The sequence below is a fragment of the Trachymyrmex cornetzi genome, unplaced genomic scaffold (genome assembly GCF_001594075.2).
Source record: "Trachymyrmex cornetzi isolate Tcor2-1 unplaced genomic scaffold, Tcor1.1 scaffold143, whole genome shotgun sequence".
NCBI classification, from domain to species: domain Eukaryota; kingdom Metazoa; phylum Arthropoda; class Insecta; order Hymenoptera; family Formicidae; genus Trachymyrmex; species Trachymyrmex cornetzi.
In genome coordinates this window covers 127,250-142,997 of record NW_017296016.1, presented here as the reverse complement: position 1 = coordinate 142,997, position 15,748 = coordinate 127,250, and the positions used below count along the sequence as shown (strand labels likewise).

General features: G+C 34.7%; 1 protein-coding gene across 1 annotated transcript; it reads right to left on the bottom strand.

The window, feature by feature from the left end:
- Positions 1-5,726: 5,726 nt before the first annotated feature.
- On the bottom strand, positions 5,727-12,090 carry LOC108757438 (histone chaperone RTT106-like). The gene is made up of 3 exons (XM_018501853.1): positions 12,003-12,090; positions 10,984-11,182; positions 5,727-5,886 (listed from the first exon to the last, which is right to left on the bottom strand). The coding sequence occupies exons 1-3, from the start codon at positions 12,088-12,090 to the stop codon at positions 5,727-5,729; spliced, it is 447 nt and encodes a 148-aa protein (XP_018357355.1).
- Between the last annotated feature and the right edge of the window lie 3,658 nt (positions 12,091-15,748).

The following is a 15,748-nucleotide window of genomic DNA, read 5'->3' as shown; positions in this document are numbered from 1 at the left end:
ACTTAAGCAGTAAGCGAATCGACCAATCACAATAGAGACCGTAAGACCATACGTAAGCAATAGCGAATCCAACATGTTGATTTCGTTACTGCTTAAGTTTTACGTCTTAAGTTTTTCTATGTGCCAAGGCCTTCAGGGAAATTGGCGTATGGCACTTGGGTAGAGTTACTTGTTAGATTTTTGTGTTTACCAATATTTCACAGAGAATCAAATCGGTGCCGGACAGTTAGGTGACGTCCCTTATGAGATTTTTAGTACCGAGCAGCTTATATGCAGAAGTTATGTGAATGTATATATTTACATTCTTTTACATACATTAAAAATGTTTTACTTTTTTATTAATTTTAAAACCAAATACTGTTTTCTAAGCAAAACTAATATTTTAAGGCTATTTTTATGGAAGGCCACATTATCACTCATTTTTTTCTTTGAATCATTATGCAATATCGCCACATTTTTATAAATATAGTAATAAATATTTCATAACTTTGAGTCCAGAGTCGATTCAACAACATTTTAATGAATGTAATTGTCAAGTTTTAAACTTAAATATTGATTATTAACAAAGTTATTACGTAAAATATAGTAACTAATATATAACAACCAGACTGCGGATATTTATGCAAAATACTTAACTGAATACTTTGCATAAAATGCATATTTTGAATAAATTGCATATTTACACATGGTAATTTTAACCTTTTCATTTTACTCTTTAAGGGGATGCTAAACCGATTACCCAACTCAATCAAGGTCGATAGTACAGACTTTTTTAATTCCAATTTCGATAATAGTGGCGACATCTTTGATTTAGTTTTTACATTATATTATATAATATATATCATTCTGTCTTACTCAAACGCATACATCTGTTCTTATCTAACATATGCCAGCACCATCTATCGCAAGACCGCGCAACTACTACTACACGGAATTTCGGTTCTGTTGACAGTCCCAGTCTCCGCAAAGCATCTGTATACACGTATTTCCTATTCGGTGAGAATATATCTTTTCTAGACTTTCAATCTTAGTTCTACAAATTCGGTATCGTTCGTTTCAATAATGTGATGTTTGCTGCCCGCTTATTTTCAAGATATGGACTCTAAAACTCTTATATCAAGCAAATATATATCCGAGGTGACAGCTGTGCGAGCCAAAAATAAGTAAATTTTATAATTTTTTTTCGATTTTCTCATAAAATCCAGTGTAGCAAACATCCTCTGTGTGCGTACTATAATTTAAGTAATAATACTTTTGCAATCCGTACATCCAATACGGAGAAATCCCACCGAATAGGAATGTGGTAAAACAGGGGGGCTTTAGCATCGCCTTAATAACTCTTTAACGAATATCGATCGACTGCTAAAATTGCTTCATGGTTAATATTCAGTTAAGTATTTTGCATAAATATCCGCAGTCTAGTAATAACTAACTGGGGTGCAATAATACCACCTTCTTTCTATATAATTACATATGAAATCACAATTATATATAAAATATGTCCATACAGGTTTATATATCCCTCTTTCCTTTGTAAAATTTTATTTTAGTGTAATAAAAACCAAGTATTATCTTTGTTATTTACTTAACTCTAATTATATATATATATATGTATCATTTGTATAAAAGATTTGATATCAAACGGCGCCAAGTTAAATTTCACAAAATTTTATCTATCATATTTTATTTATCATAAAAGATTACCTTTTCAAGGGGATGCTGAAGCTTCCTTTTTTATGAATAAATGCAAGCGTTCGTGTCCCTTTTCTCCGAATTAGTTGAATAATTCCTCCTGATTAAATGGTCCGTGTAATCTAGTTGTCTATTTTGTATCTAAAGCTGGAAAAAATAATAAATTACAGATTTGTGTATTCATTTTTACCTCCCCAGATAACCAAGCATGCGATACCCAGATAGCAAAATATCTCCACGGTATTAGTACGGTGAGCGTACGGCGTACTATGCGTGCCGATACCGTACCTGTCAGGTACATGCGTACCTAAAGGGTACAGTACCGGTACACCGTACTTTTGGTACGCCGTACCGATAATGTACGCCTTAGGTACGCATGTTACTAAAATTAATTAATTTTATAGTTTTATTGCTAAAATGAGTATTATTATTGATTAATATCTTATTCCAGAGTACACATCATAAAATTATGATGAAAAAAAAAAACTTTCCCTAAATTCGGGAACTAATTTCATAGTACTTCGAAGCGGTCACTTATCCAATTGTATACCGCCATTTACTATGCTTGACTTCTGAAATCATCTAGAAACCGCTGCATTTTGATGATCCACGAACACCTGTATAATCGTGGATGTATTATGGTTATGATATATCTGTTCAATATATGGTCTGATAGAAATTTATGCAGTTCAACTAAACATCCAGTCAGTTACTGTCTAATATTTAATTTTAATGTTACAAAGACTATTTTCAGGTTAGGCAATCATACGTTGTACTTTCGCAGTACCAGTTATTATGTACATCGTCTTCGACTAGAGATCTCCACAGTCTCTCTCCTATCGATAATGGTACGCCGTATTAATACGATACGGGTAATGTACCATGATATACCTAAACAGTATACAGTACAAGTACAGTGTTAATACGCTGTATTATAATATCATACATACTTTTTGTACTGCTACTGTACAGTTACGCCGTACACCGCCACCTCGTGACAGTACAGTAACAGTACGGTAGCAGTATCTTGTGCGAGTATACTCGCACCAACCCGCACAAGATACCGCTACCGTACTGTTAGGGTGCCGTCACGTGCGGCGTAACCTGCGTAAGCGTAACCTGCGTATTCTAGTAATTTACTAGAATACGTTATTTTTTATTTACTAGAATACGCCATTCTGAAAACCGGCATTCACATTGGGCGTATTTCGTGAAAGATTAGAGGAATGCGGAGCTAATGCAACCAATTGCTGATTAGAATTTCTATTGCACGTTCTAAAAAAATGTTAAACGAATTTATGATTGGTTTTCGTAACCTACGCAACTCGAAAAGTACGTATAGTAATATATATAATTAATTTGCTAATTATAATTAAAATTTTTAATTATAATTAACAAATTAAATAAATTTAAATTATAAAAAAATTCTCAGCAAACACAAAGCAACTGTAATATACCTAACATCAATGTTATAACTTCTCACTCAATGATAATTATTGCATATAAAGCATGTTCTATTGCAATTACATTATTGAGTAAGTAATAATAACATTGCATATGTGTTACTGTATATGAAAGCCCTGACGAAAATGAGAAGTTTCATAAACGTTTGTTTAACGTTTACATAAGCATTTGCAGGAATTCGTTGAGAATTCAGAAACGGTTAGTAGAGTGTTCAACCTATGTGAATCTGGCACCCGACTTTAAGAAAAACAATTTTTTTTATATGCATTGGATAGAGCTAGGTTAGTACCCAATTGTACTACCGTTCTTTTCGTTTGTACCTCACGGGGTTGAGAGAAAAAAAAATTTAAAAAAAAGTTAGCACCCCACTTTGAGATAATGAAATTTTTCAAACGCCATCAAATTCAGAATCGTTTGTACCCGTTTGTACCACCGTCTGTACAAACGTCTACAAGCGATGCCGAAAAGCACCCGGTTACAGATATAAGATATCTTAAAAATTGGCGGAATTAGCTCTCACTCCTATCTTAAAAATTCGGTACAATCACCCCCTCGGGGGTACAAACGAAACCGACGGCGGTACAAACGTCTACAAGCGATGCCGAAAAGCACCCGGTTACAGATATAAGATATCTTAAAAATTGGCGGAATTAGCTCTCACTCCTATCTTAAAAATTCGGTACAATCACCCCCTCGGGGGTACAAACGAAACCGACGGCGGTACAAACGTCTACAAGCGATGCCGAAAAGCACCCGGTTACAGATATAAGATATCTTAAAAATTGGCGGAATTAGCTCTCACTCCTATCTTAAAAATTCGGTACAATCACCCCCTCGGGGGTACAAACGAAACCGACGGCGGTACAAACGTCTACAAGCGATGCCGAAAAGCACCCGGTTACAGATATAAGATATCTTAAAAATTGGCGGAATTAGCTCTCACTCCTATCTTAAAAATTCGGTACAATCACCCCCTCGGGGGTACAAACGAAACCGACGGTGGTACAAACGTCTACAAGCGATGACGAAACAGCACCCATTTACAGATTTAAGATATCTTAAAAATTGGCGGAATTAGCTCTCACTCCTATCTTAAAAATTCGGTACAATCACCCCCTCGGGGATACCAACGAAACCGACGGTGGTACAAACGTCTACAAGCGATGCCGAAACAGCACCCGTTTACAGATTTAAGATATCTTAAAAATTGGCGGAGTTAGCTCTCACCCCTATTTTAAAAATTCGGTACATTCACCCCCTTGAGGGTACAAACGAAACGAACTGCGGTACAAACGGTTACAAACGATTCTGAATTTGACGGCGTTTGAAAAATTTCATTATCTCAAAATGGGGTGGTAACTTTTTTTTAAATTTTTTTTTCTCAACCCCTTGAGGTACAAACGAAAAGAACGGTGGTACAATTGGGTACAAACCTAGCTCTATCCAATGCATATAAAAAAAATTGTTTTTCTTAAATTCGGGTGCCAGGTTCACATAGGTGAGTGTTCATAAAGCAGAAATTGCAACGCTACAACGTTTGGAAGGCATCTTCTGACAAAAATAAGAAGTTTTATGAATGTTTGTTTAAAGTTTATATGAGCGTTTACAGAAATTTGTTGAGAATTTAGAAACGACCAGTAGAGTGTTCGTAAAACGGAAATTACAACGCTGCAGCGTTTGGAAGGCATTCTCTGAAAATAAGTTTCATAAATGTTTGTTTGACGTTTACATAAACGTTTAGTTCAAGTGTTGAGCCTGCTGAACGCAGATACTTTATAAAAAAAAGTACAAAATTTAATATTGAAAAGTCCCATCGTAGCTTTTTATCCTATTTGATGTGGTTTTTAAATGCGAAAAATTGAATTTTATTGTGTCCCTCTGGCAACAATGTTGCACTGCTTGAAAATTGAATATGTAGAAAAATGTTTGTTAAACGGAGGAAAAACGCTTGTGTTACGGAGTTGAGAAAAGCGTTTGATAAATCTTTGAAAAGTCTGACAGTGAACTCTCTGCACGAAGGTGCATCAGCGTTTACTGAGCGCCCTTTGAAGAGCGTTGCTTTAACATTACAGAACTTTCATGAAACGATATATACTGTATTTTATAAGCGTTCTGAAAGTGTTTAAACCCAATGGTGTTCTATAAGCGTTTTTATAAAGTTTGAAAGCGTAAAAATTCTCAAAAAATCGTCATTGAACGGTTGTCAACGCTTTATAAAGTTTCTTATTTTCGTCAGGGAAGAAAAGGGCCCCATCCCCGCCCTTTTCTGTGAGGCACAACCAAATAATTTGTCTCTCCATAGCCCGATTGCATCAACGTAAGATTAATTTTAATCTCGGTTTAACTTAATCATTTTTTTATTCTTAAAATTAATAAAAGAGTAAACTCAACCAAGATTAAAGTTAATATTACATTGGTAGAACCGGGTTCATCCATATTTTATCTGAAATAGAGAACAAATGAGTTAGGGGTGAGAACGACCCCTCCCCGTCATTTTCTGTAAAGCACGTCCAAGTTTATTATTGCTCTTCCAAAGGTATTAAAGAAATACAAAGCCACATTCATTTTTATCATGGATATTCATTATCTTCTATCACAATTTCTTGGTCGTCGAATAAATCTCTGTCTCCTTCGAGTAACATCTCCAGGATCTTGTCGTTGTTCATGCTGTCCTGGAATTCGTCGGCATCTTCATTTCTGTACTGTATGTCCTTGATATTGTTCTTCTCCCTGCCAAAAAATACAAATTTTCATAATTTTCTCAGAATTTCTCATAAAAATAATCAGATTTTCTATATAAAAATTCTAAAACTATATCAGAAAATTTTAATATTTTTTATACTAATTGGTACATTATTCAGAAATATTCAGACCAAAAAAATGAAAATTTATGAGTAAATTCACACTATTTTTTGTATTTTGTTAGATTAGTGTTACGATCGGACGGAGGTAACAATGTAAATATCTTCGCGTTTCTAAATTATTGAGTTAAGGTGCAGCGGTTCGCGTAATATCCCACCGCTGTCATCAAATTTGTTACGACCCGACGGAGGTAACAATGTAAATATCCTCGCATTTGTGAATTATTGAGTTAAGATGCAGCGGTTCGCGTAATATCCCACCGTTGCACAGTGGGCCAGAAAACCCGAAAACTGGTCAAAAGTAGAGTTTAAAATTTACTGTAAACAATATTTCATATGTCATAAGAATATCTCAGAGAACATATAAATGAACTGTATAATAAGGTTTTGGTAACAGGTTTCGAGGAATAGCCGCTTGATTACAAAATACAGGTGATAATTTTAAAGACCTATCTTTAAAATAAAAAACATTAAAACTATGAATATAAACTTTATAAATTAAATGTTTAAAAATCGTATTTGTTTTAAAAATGGATAAATAATAATGCTATACATTTATTTACTCTAAATATTAGCACTATTTTTTGTGGCTTTGTGGCAGAGCTATTTACGCGAATATTTCTGATTTAAATAGATTATGACTTAACACAAATCCATCGTGCGGCCTGTGCAGCCTCGGAATTGATTTTTTTTATCATGTTTTGTTCGTATGAATATTGTTGACGAGAACAAGTTGCCACTTTTTGCCACTTTTGCTTGTTACTAAAGATATGTATTTATTTTCCCACTACTACACAGTAGGCCAAGAGACTCGAATAAGTAAGTAAAAATCCATTTACTCCAGAATTTTGATAAAATTATGAAAAATTATGGTCATGTACGGGGGGTTCTTCGAATCGCTGATTTCGAATCTGATGTCAGAATTGCACAATTCAAAATGGCGGATCCAAAATAGCGAACAATTTTCTATAATAATTGTCTAATTTTTATGAAATTCAGTAGTATATATCGATTTTTTAATTTTTTTATTTTAAAATTTGAATGTAGTTAAACATTTTTGAAAATTGATTAATTAATTATTATTCAAACATAATTACAAATCTTCATCATACTGCTCTTCATTAGTCAAATGACCGTATCATGCAAACTTTCGTAAAAATTTGTAAGGCCGCTTGAGTCATCTTCTTTCTCGGTCTCGTTTGATTGAGAAAAAGAAAAAAATGTTCTCGTCTCGCAACAATAGAAGATGTATTTAACAGAACTATGGATACTTCTGACCGCATTATATCTACACTTAACCTTAATTCGCGAATTCAGAAAAGGCAGCACAAAGCTATCCCCAAAGAAGTAATTCACTTGCTTGACATTCCTAAGTTTGACCAGTCAATGGATTTTCTTTCTGAGTGAAATGAATTCGAGAAAGAAGATGACTCAAGTAACCTTACAAATTTTTACGAAAGTTTGCATGATATGGAGATGACTAATGAAGAGCAGTGTGATGAAGAAGATTTGTAATTACGCTTGAATACTAATTAACCAGTAAAAAAATGTTAAAAATATAAAAATAATAAAATACAAAAAAAATTAAAAAATTAAATACAAAAAAGTAAAAATAAAAAAACAGCAAAATGTCAATATCCGCCTCGATTCGTGACTACGGCAAAGAGCAGTAGTAATTTAAATTTACAAGTTCGAACTTTTTTCTCCAAATTTTATTAAATGTTCACTTTGAAGTTAGCCATATTGGATCCGTCATCTGTAATTTTAAAAATTGTAATGTCTAACTCGTAATCAACGACCCTGAAAAAAAGTTTTCATTAAAAATTTACTGGTTGCATTTTCGGGACGCCATTTTGGATCCGCCATTTTGGATTATGAAATTCTGACATCAGATTCGGAATTAGCGATCCAAAAAACCGTTATATATTTAATTTCATAAAAATTAGAAGATTATTATAGAAAATCGGCTGTCATTTTGGGTCTGTCATTTTGAATTTCTAAATTCTGAGTTCGGATTCGAAATCAGCGACTCCAAAAACCCCTGAATATCAAATTTAACAGCAATTGAAGCATTTTTAGCATTCTCGTTCGCGATGTTGGATCCGAAAAACCGTTATATATTTAATTTCATAAAAATTAGACGATTATTATAGAAAATCGGCTGTCATTTTGGGTCCGCCATTTTGAATTTCTAAATTTTGTGTTCGGATTCGAAATCAGTGACTCCAAAAACCCTTAGATACCGAGGTTTAATGCCAATCCATTAACATTTTGAATTTTGGCCAAGATTTCGGGTCGTCTGGTCCACTGTGCGCTGTCACCAAATTTATTAATCATAATACAACGCGAGGTGTAACGAATTTAAACATTTTCGCGATTCTATAATATTATAAATTAAATATTCCTGCGTCACGTTTTAGCCGCGTCGCTGCTGGATGCAGAGTGGGGAGCGAGCGAAACGGTCCTGCGTGGCGAGCAGGGAGGATACAGGATTGGATGAGTGGCGGAGTGTATACTAGAGTGGGGGAGGTATGATCAGAATGCGTGCGAGTCTCAGGACTCTCAGGTCGAGCGGCAAACCATGAGACCGCCAGCGCCGGCGTATTGCATGCTACAAGAAACCCTTTAAAAATCTTGTTTTAATATAATTAATTTAGAATTTAAATTGGTAATTGGGATTCAGAACTATTCTTTGTGAAAAAGTGACGTCATAAATTATTTGATTGAACAATTTATAAATTGCTTGTTGAATGCGCCATTGGTCTCTTAATGTTTCAGTAATTAATTGAAATTGAAACAAATGTTAGAATAGTTAATGTTCATATCAAGGAAATTTATTATGGTTCCGAGCAATTGGAGCCGTTTCATCACTTCATATCCTTCGGGAGGGGATGGAGAAGTGGATTGAATGAAAGTGATATATGACGCTATATTAAAATTTGAATTATTTTAATATTAAAAAATATACGGAATTAATACGGAACTAGCTGATTACATTGACGCGGATCCCTCGTTTAGTCGTTCTATCGACAAAAGTATAATATTTTATAGTATTACTAACGCGGTTGATAGCTCATGTGCAAAAAGAAAATTATTGCAGAATGGGTAATAATGGAAGGAAAGATTGAGCAGCTTCTATAAGCGCAGTCAATCCTGAGAAAGGACGGGCTAAGCAGCTCCTACGAGCGCAGTTAGCTCCTGGGAGGGGAGGGATGGACTAAGCAGCTCCTACGAGCGCAGTTAGTCTTGGAGAGACGGAAAAGCTGAGCAGCTCCTATGAGCGCAGTCAGCTTGAGGAGTGAGGAAAAAGGGGGAGAGTCAAGGTAATTTGAAATAAGTTATTCATACTTTTCTTTCTTGAAAATACAATATATTATTTTTAAAGATATTCCAGCTGGTCCTCGCCAAGTCGGCTGTGATTGACAGAAGTCGATCAGAAAAATGACGCCGAGCTCGGTTTTCGCCCTGTTTATATAGGCGCCAATCGGTGGCGCTCGCGAGTCGGGAGGAAGGGGAAGCGCGAATTTCCCAGAATTGGGCGTACGTGACAAATGCGAAAATGGGACTTTTTCCCCGAAATATTATTTATACCGGACTAAACCTCGGTATGGTTTACGCGAACTTAATTTAAAACCGAGAAATCGAGTTATTTCCGCGTTAATTAGTAGAATTTTAAAGTTATTAGTAAATTAAGTTTTCGGATCCTTCTCCGTGATCCGCGCTGCTCTCTCCGTGGTCCGCGCTGCTCCTTCCCCGATTCTCGATTAATCGGCGCTCGCTAACGCGACTAATTCGCGTTTTATTATCAATTTCGAGTAAATTAAAGCGGTCGCGATGGCCAAAAGATAGTAAATAAATAAAGGCGCAATGCGAAACTTTAAAATCAATAATATTTTCGGCCAGGGCAGCTGAAATCCCGCTAAGAGTTCGGAACGATGAGCGACACGCGCATCGCGGACCGTGATTGGTGTGCGATAGCTTATTCCCATTCGAAGGATTATAGGCGTTGAGGCGTTTCGATTAAATTAATTTTCCTAAATTTTGCGTAGAATAGTAACGACATGATCATCATGACATATGGAAACGATTCATTAACTCCACGCGGAGTTATTCTGTCTAAAATCTTATCGCAACGCATCAGCACGCGGCACGCGCCTCATAGGTGCTCCGATTGGCCCTCGCGGCACGTGCGTCACGTGGTGTCGGCATGACAGAATTGCGCATCGCCGAGTAGGTTTCTCGACACGGAATATTCGTAATTAATTAGATAGAAATATTTTAGATAGGCGATATGCGATACGAAAAATAACTCAGCGCGAAATAAAAAGATAAAACAAACAAAAATATATATAAAAAAAACAAAATTATATCCTTGTGGAGGGCAGGCCGTAACATTAGTAATCTGAAATATTTTCAAGAGAAATCCACGATTTATTATCTTTTATTTTCCTGTCCTGTCTTTGAATGCATTTCATTTAGTAATACAAAACCGCAAGTGTCGTTTTATTTTTCATTTTCGTTGGATAACGAATAAAAGTATGTGACGTGTTAACGGAAGTCGACTATGTCATTTTATCTTTGTTCGGTGTCTAGTATAAAATAAGATGAAATAACATTTGCGATAATTTGTATCGCTAAATGAAATGCAATGAAAAACAGGACAAAAACTGATAAATCGTGGTTTTTTCAGAAATATTTCTTTAAATGGAACACATTACAATTCCTCATATAAATATTCTGAGTAATGTGGAGTATGTATGTGTGCGTGTATATTATATTTAATATTTTTATCGCGTAAATGACTTTTGTAAAAGTTTCTCATATATATAAATGAAAAATATTCTGAAATTTGTTAATTTTCTAAGAAATATTGAAAAATCTGATTTTTTATATTTTTCAAAATTTCTCTTAAATATAGATTATAAAAATTCCTAAAATTAATAAGATTTCTAGGAAATATTTTTACCATTGCTGAATGTCCTTCATTTCGTCAGTCTCAGTTTCTTCAATTTCCTCCATGTGCTGGGTCTTCTCCAGTTCGTTGCCGTCTTCAATTTCTTCTGGGTCGTCCTCTGAGTCGTCCTCTGGGTCGTCCTCTGGGTCGTCCTCTGGGTCGTCCTCTGGATTGTCCTTTGAGTTGTTCTCTGGGTTATTCTCTGGGAATTCTGCAGTTTCTTATAGATCTTTTTTTCCACATTGAAGGAAGAAAGATAATTCTTAACTCGTTCTTTGATACAAACAATAAAGATGGACACAGGCCTCATTTTCATTATCCATTCGCGGATGTCGATTTGGTGGCAATTCTTCAATTTCTTGTCGTCGTTTTCTGTTGTAATGCCATTTTCTGGTTTTAAGACTCCTCAGAGCTTTTTCCAGAGCTTCATAAAATTCGACATTGTTGGGAGTGGGAAAATATTTATTTTATGGCATCTACAAAATCGACAAAAAATATGTTAGTTATCATGTTTTCAATGATTGTTTACATTCACTTTTAATCAAATTTAATAACATCCATTATTTTAAGTCTGGTAATGATAGCCGTTCCATTTTTTAGAAGCTAGATAATCAGTAGTTATAATTAGTCAATCTCAGAATGTTACAAAATCCGAATAAGTTTGGTATAAACGTAATCAATATAAAATATAATCCAGGGATAGAAACCGTTAGCTTTACCATTATTTTTTACAATAATGATTTGTCAATGACGTTGTTTTTTTATAATGGTAACAATGACAAATAACTAAAAGTTAGGATTGAGAAAGAAATTACTTTTGGAAAGTTATTTATTTAAAAAAGTACTCATTATTTGTAAAGCGTCGACTCGTTACTTTAACTCATTATAAGAAATAAGTTACTTTTTTCAATAAACAACACATGATAGCAACAAGTTACTTTTAAGAAATGATCCTTAACCTTTTTTTTTCTTTGCGTAGGAGAAAAATCTTCACAAACCCACCATCCGGAATGTTCCGAAGAGAACCTAACCGGATGGCGGGACGATTCCCAGGAACCGGTTCCCTGCGTGTGCAGGATTTGATGCGCCTATATCCCCCAGAAGGGATAACAGATACATCGTCTACCCGCTAAAAAACTCTCCCGTATATAAAACTCTCCCGTCTTTTATATACTTTTACAATCATAAATATTTTTTTATTATTTAAGGAAACATTGATATGCAACGTAAACATTAATGAAAATCAGAACCTTCGAAATGAATAGCATACGGACAAAGAAAATGAATCTGATTTAACTTCAGCACTATTCGAAGAAAGTAACAGTCCGAAATATGCAGGTAAATACATTTCAATAACGTATTTATACATATTATATACAAGGTGGTGTGTAGTACAGCTAATACTAGAACGAAGCAAATACAATTTATTTCGTTAAAAATCATAATTTGTATTTCTCAAATAATATGTGCAACTATTTTTCAGATTCTTGGACTGATTCGGTAACTGTATATTTATGCTAGACAAATATAAATACCTTTCTCAAATAGGCCCAATGAAAAAATTTAAATCGAAGAAGGTAATGTGGGCAGAGATTTCAAAAGAATTGCAAAAAAATTGTAATGTTTCAAAAACACCACTACAGGTTAAAAATCGTTATAAAACGAAAAAAGAAAGCGGTGGAAAACAATCATAAATCAGGCGGGAAGAGGTCCCATTTAAAGAAGAGTTAAGAGAAATTAGCCAAGCTGATGATAGCATTGAGCCAGAAGTACTTAGAAGTGCAAAATACCTGTGAAATACTTACAAAAGCCTCTAGTCGAAATCATTTCATCAGACCAGGATTCAAATATTAGGTGTACAACTTTGCTTCCGTCGTTTTCCTATAGATGACTTTAGCGGTGGTTGAAATAAATAAATCATAGACATCATACAATAAACTTGGGCATCTGTCAACATAACCCCACAGAAACATTAGTCGATTTGTGTCTACATCATAAAGTTATTCTCGATTAAAAATGTCAGTTTACGAGCCAAATTTTCGTCATTTGCGGAAGGTTTTAATTTTCTGCTTCAATATGAAGAAATCTGCGGCTGAGGCTCATCGAATGCTCTCAAATACATATGGTGAGGCCGCTATTAGTGAAAGAACGTGTCGTGAGTGAGTTTCAATGCTTCAAGAACGGTAATTTTGACGTCAAAGACCGGCATAGCAGTGGAAAAGAGGTTTTCAAAAATGCAGAATTGGAGGCATTACTTGATCAAGACTCGTGTCAAAATCAAGAAAAATTGGGAGTGACTCAACAAGCCATTTCAAAACGCCTCAAAGCCATGGGAATGATTCAGAAGCAAGTAAATTGGGTGCCGTACGAGTTGAAGCCGAGAGATGTTGAACGGCGTTTGTTTGCTTGTGAACAGCTGCTTGAAAGGCAAAGACGGAAGGAATTTCTGCATCGCATTGTGACTGGGGACGAAGAATGGATTCATTACGACAATCCCAAGCGCAGAAAATCATGAGGAGTTCTCGGCCATGCTTCCACGTCGACGGCCAAATCGAATATTCACGGCTCCAAGGTCATGCTCTGTATTTGGTGGGACCAGCTCGGCGTAGTGTGTATTATGAGTTGTTAAAACCGACTGAAACAATCTCTCGGAGCTCGTGCCAGATTTTTGCACGAAAGGGCGAACACTCGACACTAAATTTATCAATGAAACAGGGCGCACGATCTTCGTGCGTACTGAAATCCCCAGTGACACACGCAGTCCGCGCCTAGTACGCACTCAGTGCGCACTAGTTCTGCCAATGAAAAACGCTATTAAAAATAAATTTTATGTTAAATTGCTACATTTATAATGTTAAATTATTTAACTGAAATTAGATGCTATTTTTACATTTTTAGTTTAGACGATACCTCTGTGATATTTAACATATTCAATATATAGATTTAACAGATATTTACTGTTACAAAGAGAAAATAACACAAAATATCTGTACCTTTTTACATATAAAATATGTAACTAGTTGTACACAACATATTATTTCTTCAATAAAATTAACATTTATAATATATAACATTCGGTTTTAGATGGCTTTTTCCACGTGCGCAAGATTGAAATAGCGAATTCTTATTCAAAAATTATTTATATTTCACACATATTACTGATAAATAATTACTGATAAATAAACGTTTCAGTCTGTCATCAGACCTTTTTCAATATTCAACAAATAATGTTTAAAACAGACTTACAAGTAGTACTAGTATTGTCCGTGTTGTCGAGTGTTGATGATGTGTGTTTTGTTTTCTCGACCGTTGGTTTGTAATATTATTATCAGGACGTGATTTCTCGCTGCGCTACTAATGTCTTGGTTAAATAATTTAACGGAGAATCAGGAAGTTTTTTGGTTTCAATTGTTGGCATCTGGGATTGGTGGTTCAGCGATGCACGTACTGATGACGTTGAAGACGTTTAAAGAGAGGAAGCTGTCATCTCAGTCGCTAGGAAATTTCAAATGTAGATTAAAGCAAAGTACATGTAGCGCGGACATTATAATTATGACATGATCCGACGATCGAATTTGGTATAGGATTGACTCTTAAAATATAAAGTCATACGGATGGAAATTTATATAATGTGAATATCGAATAAAGCGAATGTATGTTTTGAGATAGGTTAGATTATTTATGGAAGTATTATTGTAAGTCTGTTTTAAACATTATTTGTTGAATATTGAAAAAGGTCTGATGACAGACCGAAACGTTTATTTATCAGTAATTATTTATCAGTAATATGTGTGAAATATAAATAATTTTTGAATAAGAATTCGCTATTTCAATCTTGCGCACGTGGAAAAAGCCATCTAAAACCGAATGTTATCTTTTAAATCGATCTACGGTTTATTATTTATTGTTATTTATAATATATTACATCAACACACATTTTCGTTTATTCTTAGAATTTATGTTTTAAAACTACATTATTTTTATATTATTAGTTTACTTACCTATAAATTGTGTTATTTTAACACTGAGAAATGTTAAATTTTTATTTATCACAATATTCAAATCACACAATCATATCATATTATATTAAAACTCGGATGTGTTAAAAATTCAATATAAAATTGTTTTTAACAAGGATTTGAGTGGACCGCTTCTAACACAAATATAAAATAATTTTTACTGTGTAACTGTAATTGTCATTTCTGTCACAAAATTTTGCCCTGTTAAAATCCTTAATTCCTCCAACTTCTTTTTCCTTGCTCTATGTTTTTCTACGCGTTCATTCTTTGTGTGCAGATTTTATTGCTGTGTGCAGATTTTATTACTCAATATTTATTTTTATATAATAAAACAAGATTTAAAGACTAACTTCAATAAAATTTGACAACGACGTTTAATTTCACCAATCTTTTTGCAACGACTGCACGCATGATCTAATAGTATTAGGTGTTAAACTTAATTCCTATCGTTTTTTCGTCTCGAAAATCGATTTGTTTCGAAGGGAAGATGAATGAATACCTTAATAAAAGTAATTTCCTCCATTTTCTACTACTTTTTCCCATCTCTCCGATAACAGGGCAATCCCACGACGGTAGAACGCGATGTCTTTCGAGGCGATCCATTCATCCACCCATTTTTGGACTTCGTTGTAACTGGAGAAGTGTGTGTCCGTAAGTGCGTGTTGAATCGATCGAAAGAGATGGTAATCCAACGGTGCCAAGTCTGGAGAGTACGCTGGGTGCGGCAGAACTTCCCATTCAAGCTCTCAAAGTGTCTG

Coding starts and splice junctions, on each gene's coding strand:
- LOC108757438 (XM_018501853.1), bottom strand. CDS start 12,090: ATGTATCTGTTATCCCTTCTGGGGGATATAGGCGCATCAAATCCTGCA. Junction 11,183..12,002: donor GGGAATCGTCCCGCCATCCG/GTTAGGTTCTCT, acceptor AAGAAACTGCAG/AATTCCCAGAGAATAACCCA. Junction 5,887..10,983: donor ATGAAGGACATTCAGCAATG/GTAAAAATATTT, acceptor ATTTTTTGGCAG/GGAGAAGAACAATATCAAGG.